The 11,722-nt window shown below is 30.5% G+C and overlaps 1 protein-coding gene across 1 annotated transcript; it reads left to right on the top strand.

Annotated features, from left to right (window-relative positions):
* The first annotated feature begins 5,848 nt into the window (after positions 1-5,848).
* On the top strand, positions 5,849-9,546 carry LOC118057952 (probable receptor-like serine/threonine-protein kinase At5g57670). The gene is made up of 10 exons (XM_035070689.2): positions 5,849-6,185; positions 6,457-6,575; positions 6,693-6,811; positions 6,906-7,012; positions 7,096-7,503; positions 7,623-7,877; positions 8,137-8,294; positions 8,386-8,601; positions 8,821-8,970; positions 9,172-9,546. The coding sequence occupies exons 1-10, from the start codon at positions 6,053-6,055 to the stop codon at positions 9,316-9,318; spliced, it is 1,812 nt and encodes a 603-aa protein (XP_034926580.1). The 5' UTR covers positions 5,849-6,052; the 3' UTR covers positions 9,319-9,546.
* The last annotated feature ends 2,176 nt before the right edge of the window (positions 9,547-11,722 follow it).

Here is an 11,722-nt window from a genome sequence, read left to right as displayed (position 1 = left end):
GAAATGAGTTAGTACATGTATGCTCTTTGTCAGAATGAACGAGCAAAATTCCATGGCAGGGGATACGGAATGGTGTAGTGAAGTTGCTACTGTAAAAATATATTTATAATTGACACTTTTAATCCTTGTCCTCTTCATCTTGTTTTGTATACCCTTTCAGAATATCATATTCTTGAGTTGTTGTAATCGTGACACTGTCAAGATTTTGAACTCTTTCAAAACGAGGTTTTTTTATTCTTTATTTTTTATTTTTTCTTCGCAACAATTAGACAAGAATCCAAAACAAAAACCTAACATGATATGATTCTGTCGGAGTGAGTTCCTTTGAAGTTAGTGTGAATCCTCCCAGGTTAGTGCCAACATTGTGTATTTTATAATCATGTAAGAGAAACTTAAAGGGGTTTTCTTTTACTTAGCATGAAACATCATGTTTAGTACTAATCAAACTTTTAACAATTAAATATTCCCATGCATTGTTGTAAAGTAACAGTTCCAGACTCCCAGTTGTTCATCTTAATTGAATTAATCTTCCCTTTCACTTTCTTTTTTCAAAAAACAATTACAATTTATTATTTTATTTTATTTTTGTGTTTTTACATCAATGCATACTAATGATTATTCTCATTTTGACAAATAAATTATATTCAAATACAATTTCTTAAGATATTCAGACTTTGTATTCAAAATAATTTCTCACTTTAATCATTAATCAGCATTTATAATTTTTTTTATTTATCATTAATATATTTATTAATTTATTATATTAAATATAAGTATCATCTTTTTTATTATTTAATTAATGAATTTTATAATACTAGATGCTTTCATTTCACATCCAAAATTAACTGAAAATTCTAACAGCATCGTAACACGAATACATCTGCCAGTCCTAACTACGAAGTTATTGTCATTGATAAAAGCGACTAAAAGTGACTAGAGGCTTATACAAGAGAGCACGCAGCCCAAGCTTAAAAGGTAGGCTGCTGGGTCGACCTGCTGGGGTTCCAAACAGTGATCGATTAACACCTTTTTTTCAGTTTATGTGGATCGGTAGGTTAGCCCACTGAACCGACTTTCTTGGACCCGGCTCTATATTTCAATTGATGATAAATAGTTGAATTTCTATTTGCTTTCATTTATAACCAAACAATTGAAGTTCAAACAATCTAAATTGATGGATTGCATGGAGTTAAGATGTTAAAATCTCCTCTCATCTCCTCATCTGGATTACTAATTTTTATAGAATAACATGATAAAATAAAAGTATAGTTATTAAACCTGATTTGTGATTGACACTACATAAAACTTGAGTTAGATAAATTAATTTAGGTAAATGTTGGTCAATCAAATTTCTTTTAAATTAAACTAATGTTTTTGTAAAAAAATGAAGATTGATGAGGCCAAATAAAATCTCATTTTTTATGGATATCCTACTTGGGTCAGAATAAAAGTGGTGAAAGCATTTAATTATTAATTATTTTTCACTTCCTGCTAATCAAATAAAACAAATTAACTATAAACTAAAAAAGATAGATTTATTATCTTCATCTTTACAAAACATTATTCATTATAATGCTTTGCTTCTTTTTTTTTATTTTTTTCAATCAATGATTTTGTTCTTAGTTTCATTATTTAATATAAGATTTGTTTTTTATTGAGTCATTATACTCTCATGACATGGATCGCGAATTTGGCGGGTTAACCCAATTAATTCAAGTTTTTTTTTAATTATTTTTTTTTAATTTTATCATTTAATATTCAATTAAATGAAAATTAGACTTCATGATTTGTTTGTTTTCTTTCTATTATGTTATTTTAGCCTTATGACCCGAAAATAGTGTTTAATAGATTAACCCAAGTAGACTTGAGTTGTTTTTTTGGATATTTTTTTAATTGAATTTTTTTTTTCAATTTCATCATTCAACACTAGGTCAATTAGAAATTGAGTTTTATAAATTTTTTTTTTTTTGCTTTTTATGGGAATATCTTGGCCTCATGATCAAAATCATGGGTTTCGGCATTTTAACCCTAGTTAAATCAAGTTATTTTTTTTTTGTTTTTTTTTCTAATAGATTATCTATATATCATAACTTAGGTCACGAGTCCTTCAACATTGGATTTACTTTTTATTGGGTTGATAGGTTAATCCAAATGACTCAATTATTTTTCCTTTTTTTTTCTAATTTCATAATTTAATATTGTGTTTGGTTTCGATTTAGAATTAGGCTTCAAGATTTATTTTGGTTTACTTTTTATTATGTTATCCCGGCATCATGACTTAATAATAGTGCTTAACGAGTTAACCCGAGTTAACTTGACTTATTTTTCATGTAAATTTTTTAATTAGAATTTTTATAAATTTCATCATTCAATATTGGATCCAATAAGAATGATTAAAAATTGAGCTTCATAATTTGTTTTAATTTACTCTTTATGAAATTAATTTAATCTCACTATTAAAGTTGTGGATTTAGCAGGTTAACCCCGGTTAAATCAAGTCATTTGTTTTTATTTTCTTTTAATGAAATTATTTTGGTTTAATGACCCAGGTCATGAGTTTTGCAGATTTACTTAGATTGTTTTTATGTTTTTTTTTTAATTTAATCCTTCAATATTAGGCTAATAAGGGATTAAAATTTGTAATTTATTTCAATTTTTTTTCCATGAGATTATCTTAGTCTTATGACCTAAGTCACGGGTTTGATAGGTTAACTCGGGTCAATGTTTTAGATTTTTTTTAATTAATTTTATTTTATCTTTCAACATTGAGTTGATTGAGTATTATGCTTCTTAATTATTTTGATTTGCTTTTTATTAGCTTATTATAATCTCAAAACCCGAATTGCATATTTCAACCTAGATTGACTGAAATTAATTTAATATATTGTTATTTTAATATTAAAAAAAATACTACTAAAAATTCTATTTTTATTAAACTATATTTTTATAAATTGCTAGGGTTGTAAAGTCAACCAATTTAAATTTGTGTACATGGTTATGTGTAAGGAAAGTTACATCAATGAAGCTTCGAATTAAAGTTATAGGACTCGCGGCAGCTGGTTGGGTAAGCAAACGTGAAGCCTCGATTATGTGGCCATCATGTTACACGAGCATCCTTACACACGTAGTCCTGCACAGGGACGGCCATGGCGGGTATGAAGCCGATCAGGTAATAAAATAAATACCTGTTAAAATGACTTATGGGTACTCTCTTTATACTTGGTTGATGCCTGCTAATTATTTAAAAAAAAAAAAAATAGGAAGATTTGATTGCACAAACTTTATAATTTAGGGATACATTTTTAAAAATACTTTGAAAACAAAAAAACTTCTAAATTAACAAAAACATTTAAGGACCAAAATAACTTTTTAAGAAATTACAAAGACTAAAATGATTTTTTTAGAAAAATATTTTAAGTAAATATTAGTTTAGAGGGTAACAAGTCAAACTAACAGCTCCGGTCATGAACTCCAATAGGTATGACAATTTTATTTTATTTTTGTTAAATTATGTTTTATTTAATTATATAATAATAATAAAAAAAGATGCTTAAAAAATTGAATAGCAACCTAATATTGGAATATTTGTTTAAGATAGTGATAACTTTTTTACAAAGCAAATTAAAATAAATTAAAAAGCTTAATTTGTAACATATTTTTTTTTTTATCTGATAAACAAAAAGATGTTATTTATACTTTATTAAATAAATTAAAAAATATATATGAATTGATAAATAAAAAAGAATTGTTAACACTAATTAAATATTTAAACAAAAAAACTAATCTTCATAGTAAAAAAAAGATACATGTACATGCATATGGTTTACATTAATTATCTTTTTTTATTTAAAGTGTTTTCATTCATTTTATTTTAATGTTTAATTGTTATTTCAAATAACAAATAATTTCCATTTTATAAAATCTTAATACAAATACAACTATTCCTTATAAAATATAAAAGGAAAAAAGTTAAGACAAATAGAACTAATCCCTTCTAAATATCATTCAACTAAATATATACATACATATATATATATATAAAGAAAAATCAATTGCTATTTTAAAAACAAAACTAAATAAACTAAATAAATTAAAACAATTAATATAAATAAATAAATAAATAACCAAACGTTAAAGAGATAGGCCCATGTACCAGACCTTATTAAAAAAGTTTGGTCATGTGTGGGCCTAGAATCCCGAGAATGATGAGGCCCACTCATTTGTTTTTAAATAGGTTATGTTTGTAGCAGGCAACTTGTTGCTAATGTTATGTTTTTTAATTATGTTTGTTGATTTAAAAATCTAATTTTAAATCTTTTTTCTCAAAAGCAGGCAACTTGTTGCTAGTGTTATGTTTTTCAGTTATGTTTGTTGATTTAAAAATCTAATTTTAAGTTTTTTTCCCCCGAAAACACTCAAAAGCATCACAAAAATCATTATAAATCACTTACCAACAAAAAAATCACTTATAAAAACAACACCAACCAAATCAAAAAATCATGGTGGAACCTAATCTGTTTTTTCAAACATGCTTATAGAAAAATATTAACAATTCAAATCCTCTCATTAAATGAAACTTGTTGTCACTAAGAACGATAAGTTTCATCACCAAAAAGTAGTTATTTACTAATTTTTTTTATCCTTCTTCTTTTGTAGGCGACTTTGTCTTTCCTCTTTGAAATTTAGGGATTGAAATGTTAAAAAAATAAATTATTTGATCAAAATTAAAATTGCAAAGAATAAAAAGACTGCAAAGTAAGGAAAAGAAAAGTAGATGGACTAAACAGAATTTCTTCTGATGAATTTGAGATTTACCATGAAATTTCTATTTTTTTTCACACTTTGTCCTCTTTTATTGAGTTTTGCTTCCTTACTAAATTTTAACAAACCGATCATTAATTTGGACATAATCGTGCGTAATTTCTTAATGGACAAGGTAAGGGATTGAATTAATAGGTTGCATACCTGGTTTTAGCTTAACTGTATATGATGCTTGTGGAAAAAATTAAAAAATGCATTTATCTTAGCTCTTCAGTTCTAGCAAAAGATTCAAATAGTCTTGATAATCATAGTGATATTTCATCCTATTTTGGTGGTATTGTTTCTTAATCATAGAGATGCTATTAGAAGAGGGAATTTTTTTTTTTTGTTGAAGTAGGGATGAAATTCAAATAGTTTTGTTCTTTTAGGTGTGAAATTGATTGAAGAAAAAAATGTTGAAAGTAATGTAATAATTGATAGATTAAGCCTAATGATTTGCAAACATCTACTTGTAAATATGCAAGCATCGTATACAATTAAGACCAGATCATGTCGCCATGTCAATGTCATGCAGTATCCCACTCCTTCAAGCATATAGAATCTCTCTGTCATCTTTCCATGTGGAAAGTGAAACCCTTAGGTATTGTTTTTGACATTAAAATTGTGATTATTTTTTAAATTATTTTTGGTATCAATACATCAAAATAATTTAAAAAGACTAAAAATATATTAATTTAAAGTTAATAAAAATATAAAAAAAATTAAATTTTTTAAAAAATACTTTTAAAAACAGAAAACAAACATTAATTTAGTTTCTTCTGAACATTTTGATAAAGGGTAAGGTCTCTTTTTGAGTGGCGAAGAGTCCCCCCGGCCTCCTACCAAACCCCATCAAAGCAGCTCTTCTTTTTTTGCCAATTTGAAGTTTTGGCTTAGATGTCAAGACATATCAAATACTTTCCATCACCTTTGCTTATACCCCAAAGCACCCAACCATACCACTTAATTCCTCCATCACAGAGATTTCTTTGGAGAGATTAATCACTTCTCTTCTTGCCACTGTAAAGGGCATACCATGCTTCTTAAACAAGAATAATGGAATGAGAGCCTGCCAATGTGTCCTCACCTCACTCTACTAACCCTAATCATGCTGTTGCTCCCTTCTACATGTTATTAAGCTTCCTGTGCTTCCATCTTGGACAGAACTCGTCAACAGAGCAAATAACTGAATACCCTTCCTTTCTCAGCTCTAAGAGCTTTCAGTCTGGTCGGCCAACTTGTTGGAGACAACATGATCCCTCCAGCTCCTTCCAAAATACTCATTGGCATCTCGTTAGACCCAGATCACAGCATTGAGCTCCTTTCATGGGCAACTAGAGTTCTAGCTCAATCAAACGACACCATTGTTGCCATTCATGTTCTTGGTCAGCATCTTTTGCGCTACTTCTACGAGTAAATAAATAAATCTCCATGCATTGTGACTTCAACTGTATATCTATGCGTTGTCATCTCGATTTCCTGCTGAGTCAAATATGAACTGAGTAGTTTACCAGTGTGAACGCTATTGTTGCATGGTTTAATTTGGTCAAGTCAAGTCCTGTTTAAATGAGTTGAATTTATCAAATAGATCAGTAGCCTACGTTGCTTCTACTTATACTTGGCTGAGTAATGTTCTGCATGTTTGATTAAAAACAGTTGGTGAGGAGTCAAAGAAGCGCGAATTAATAAAGAACAAACAATGGCGGATTCGACAAGCAAAAGCACATGTTATATCTGTTCTTGGAGAATTTGCCAGGACATGCCAGTCTAAGCAGGTATTTAAAATTATAACCTTCTGAGTGTTTGTCAAATGTTGAATAATGCATGTTCCAATATTTTTCTACTGAAATATCATTGAAATTAGAGTTTATAGTGGATTGAAATTTTTCCAGATAAATTTGGAGGCTAGAGTAGGATTTAGCTCTGATATTGCTAGAGTTCTGATCGAGGAAGCAAAATCCATTTCGGCTGATTATCTTCTTCTTCGTGGCTCGAGAAACCGATCAAATAGGTGAGAAAACCAGATTAGTAATCAGAGAATCTCATTTATGCTTTGATATTATAGCTCATAAATGATAAAACACTTTTTTTTTTGCCTATATTAGAACTTGGCATGAAGTTATAAGGTATTGTTTTGAGCATGCCCCAGAAACCTGCACAGTTCTTTCATTAGGAAAATGTGAACCACAGAAGAATGCAGCAACTATAAGAGGTTGGTTTTACGTTAAAAGAAAATTCATGTAGATAGTGTATAGCTTACTCTAGAACACCTATCTAATGTTCCATTTATAGCAGAAAATCTTAAACCAAGTTCGTGGTGGTTGAGCAAGAACGCTGATGGTAACACTCGTAGTGGCAGCACTTCCTCCACCATTGAAAATCACATCAACTCGGAGACAAAGAAACATAACTCTTCACCAAGAACTGTATTATATCAACTTGAAGCAGAATCTCACAGTACAGAAGATGATGCCTTCAGTATCGGAGACTCAAGCACTACAGAGTCCCCTTCTCTGGCTACCAATATCAATGGCCGATCAAAGACAAAGAAGCAAATATCTACCTGTAAACTTATCTCCTCAATTTTTGCTTCACCAATGAGAAAAAGAAATAGGATCTTTTTGAACAAAGAAAAGCAACAGCCTTTGTTAAAGTGCTTCACCTTTGAGGAGATTGCCAATGCAACAAATAACTTCCACCCAGGTAAACTTCCACTAATCTTATGTGGTCATATGCTAGGCAATCTGATTTAGTGACTCACGGATGAAATTAACTAACAAGTCTAATGCTCGTTTGTTTTGTTTTGTTTTGAGCATCATCAGACAATATAGTCGGTAGAGGCGGGTATTCAGAAGTATATAGAGGTGATCTTTCTGACGGGAGAGCTATCGCGGTAAAGATGCTAGCCAAGGACAACAAGGATGCTTCCAAAGAGAAAGAGTTCCTCATGGAATTGGGCATTATTGGGCATGTTTGCCATCCCAATACAGCAAAATTACTTGGGTGCTGTATTGAAAATGGACTCTACCTGATTTTCAATTTCTCTCAGAATGGAAATTTGGCATCTGCGTTGCACGGTAATAAGTTACTGCACTTTCTTCTCAATAAATTCTAGAATGCTACTCAAAAAGGGATTGAAAAATGCAGGTATAAAGGAAATGCTGGTCGTAGCAAAGCATGTGTTAATAAAATTCTACAGTAATAGAATAGCTCTCGAGATTTCTGAGTACAGGAATCGCTCATGATTTGAAGCAGAGTTATGGATGATGAAATAAATGATGCCTGTTTACTTGACAGAGTTTTTTTTTTTTTTTTTTTTTTATGGATGATCATCAGGTAAAACAGGTGAGTCACTTCAGTGGCCAACACGATACAAGATCGCCCTTGGAGTGGCTAGAGGTCTGCATTATCTGCACAAATGCTGCAAGCACCGAATAATACATCGAGACATAAAAGCCTCTAATGTTCTTCTAGGGCCTGATTATGAGCCGCAGGTGACTGTTGCAAGCAAACTCTATCACTGTTCTAATTTTTAAAGCCAATGAAGGGTTCAAAGGATACTAAGCATTTCTTTCTTCTCTGTAGATAACTGATTTTGGGCTTGCAAAATGGCTTCCTAACAAGGTGACTCACCATGCTGTGATTCCAATTGAGGGAACATTTGGATACTTAGCACCAGAGTACTTCATGCACGGAATTGTGGATGAGAAAACTGATGTTTTTGCATTTGGAGTTCTTCTTTTGGAGATCATAACGGGCCGGAGGCCTGTGGACTCGTCGAAGCAAAACCTTCTCTTATGGGTATGTAGAGATAACTGGATTCTTATCTTGATCGATTACCAAATCCTATGCTACTTCAAAATCCAACAATTTAAACGATCATAAATTGAATCTCAGCAACAATATGTTACCCAGAGACAAAACCAGTTTCTAGTTTTGATTTTTGATTCTCTCTTTAAGTCCGTCTCAAAAACTAAACTGAAACTTCTCATATCATTAAAATGGCTTGCATGTGTACAGGCAAAGCCTCTAATGGAATCTGGAAACATCACGGAACTAGCTGATCCGGAACTGGAAGGGAAATTTGATTCCGACCAAGTGCATAGAGTGGTTCTAACAGCTTCATATTGTGTGAGAGAATCCTCTACATGGCGTCCATCAATGAGTGAGGTGCGCGTAACATTATTATGCGCTAGGCTGAACATACATATATATATATATATATATATATATATATATATATATATATATATATATATATATATATAAATAGACACACACACACACACATACAAGTCCATAGTCCATTTGAGAATGGCAAACAACTAACCTGATTGAGCCCATTTCTTGTTTTCTTTGCTTTCTGAGTAGGTGTTAGAGCTTCTAACCAGTGGGCATGACTCTGAAGTTGCAAGAAGCTGGAGGATGCCAAAGTTTACATCTGATGAGTTAGATGATTACTCCATGATTTTTGGATATGAGGTTCCAGTCGATATTGCATTGGAGGATTATTTGTAAGCAGGCATTCATTTTATTTCCTTTTTTTTTTTTTTTTACTGTCTTAGGTTTTTTTGTGACAAGAAAGAAACAAATATAGTTTAATATATAACAGGAAAAAAAAAAGGTTTTTCTCCACGTTCTATGTAACTTATGTATTTTTTTATTAGTGCTGTTGCTAGGATTAATGCTGTCAGGAGTGAAATTTCTTTTTGCCTCTTTATTATCCTTTTTTTCTGTACGACTTTTCCATTAATTCAACTTTAGATAGAAGCATGGATCAATTTTTTGATTTTTTGGATAAGAAAGAAAGATCTCCAGATTGATTGAGCTAGTCGAACCAAAACATCCTTTGCCAATGACAGTTAGAGTGCATAAAAAACTATTGTGTGAATAAAATTATTATAATTATGTGTTTACTTGTAAAATTATATGATTTTACATGTCAATATATATTTATTGTGTAAAATCATGTAAAAAAAAAAAAATCAGACTAATAACATTAAAAACTAAGGTTGATTCTTGCATGTTTTGGGGAACATATATCTTCTTCTTCATCTCTTTTATCTCAATAAAATCAACATCATGGCTTAATGTCACGCTTAATCTATCCTCGCAATCAAAATCAAGAACTTATTGCCCACACTCATCAATTTGGTCATGACATGTGATAGAATAAGCATTGTTATAAGGATATTTCATTGCATTATGAAAGTTAAATTCAATTACTTCATCTTCCACTTTCATAGACAAAATATCATTACCACGATCAATTTTAGTGTTGGTAGTTTTCAAGAATAGTCTTCCAAATAAGATAGGAGTGTTGGTATGTGAGGAATCACGTTCCATATCAAGAATATAAAAGTCATATGGAATAACCAAATTATGAATCTTAACTAGGAAATTTTCTATCACACCAAATGGATAAACAAAACTATGATCTATAAATTGCATTATAATACTAGTTTTAATTGAAGGCTCAAGACTAAGAAAATCATAAATAATGTTTAGGCATAACATTAATAGATGCACCCAAATCATATAAAGCCCTTTTAAAGCTAGCATTATCGAATTCCACATATTTCTTTTCTTATAATGGCAACTCGAAGGCTGAAAAATACTTCTCCAGAAAAATCTTCTTCATACTATTCCAAGTTCTAATGAAACCAGAGAGAATAGAGAAAAAAAAACATGTTTTTGCTACCCCTTTTAAAGAGAAAAGGATAGCTTTTAACTTAATTTATTCTTCGTCAACTCTATGTGGTTTCATGCCAACACAAACCATGTAAAACTCCTTAAGATGAGCATAAGGGTCTTCTCTAGTAAGTCCATTAAATATTGTTAGTAGGTGTATAAACCCAAACTTGAGCTTGAAGTTGGCGTTGTTGTCGATGTTTATGCACAATGGTTGATTCTCCTTGTTGGGAGCAATGAGCTCCTTGAGTGTCTGTTGTCGTCCAACAACCATGATGTTTATGTGAGCTTCCTTTTGTAATCTGCCTAAAGTATTTTCTATTTCGAGATATACCTCCACTTATCATTGATTAGTAAATCAGGTTGCAGGCATAAATATTCAAGAAAACTCGAATAAACTAAAAATAAATCAATCACAATAGAGATTTAAAGCAGTGAAAGTAAATGAAAATCCATTGTTAAAACACAAAAATGCCTAAAACCCTAGAAAACTGTGGAATTTAGCCTCGAAAGGGTAGGGTTAGTAGCTTAAAGCAACAAGTCTTGCTCAAAACATCATTTTCCTTCGGGAAACTAAATGCTAAAGCCTAATTCCATTAAAAAATTTATTTTGAACAATACCTTTTTCCTGTTTTTTTAAAAACAAAATAAATAACAATCATAGCATAAGAATCAACTAGAATCACTTGCTCGGTAATGGCATAAAAAAAATTGTGCGATGTTGCGGTCACAAAAAATAATTACCTTAACTTAAACAAATAAGATAGTATAGAGCAAGTAAGAAGTCGATCATGTGAGGAAGATCTAGTTTAGGCCTTTATGTTAAATGATTCAAAGTTGAGGGGTTTTGAGGTTATCTAAGTTATGTTATGGTAAACAAAATAAAGTAATCAAACTAAATTAAATAAATTGAAATTTATTAAGAGAAACATCATAGCCTTAAGTAAATGTACACCTATAGAAATAAAAATTGATCATTGAAATGATATATCAATTTATATTCTGAATATTTATATTTTCTTAAAATTAGTCAGTTAATCGATCTACGGTATAGTTAACCCTAATCATTAAACAACCACAATGTTTGCACTACTAATTTAAATCAATGGCAGCCTTAAGAAATAGATAGGTTGATAAATATAGACAACATAACTATCTATAGTCTATTTTCGATTTAATTGAATGTTTTCCCTAATATTAACAATATAGAGCCACCATAATTCTTAAACTT

The sequence above is a fragment of the Populus alba genome, chromosome 6 (genome assembly GCF_005239225.2).
Source record: "Populus alba chromosome 6, ASM523922v2, whole genome shotgun sequence".
Classification (NCBI taxonomy): Eukaryota; Viridiplantae; Streptophyta; class Magnoliopsida; order Malpighiales; family Salicaceae; genus Populus; species Populus alba.
The sequence above is the reverse complement of the archived record's forward strand: the minus strand, read 5'-3'. Positions and strand labels throughout refer to the sequence as shown.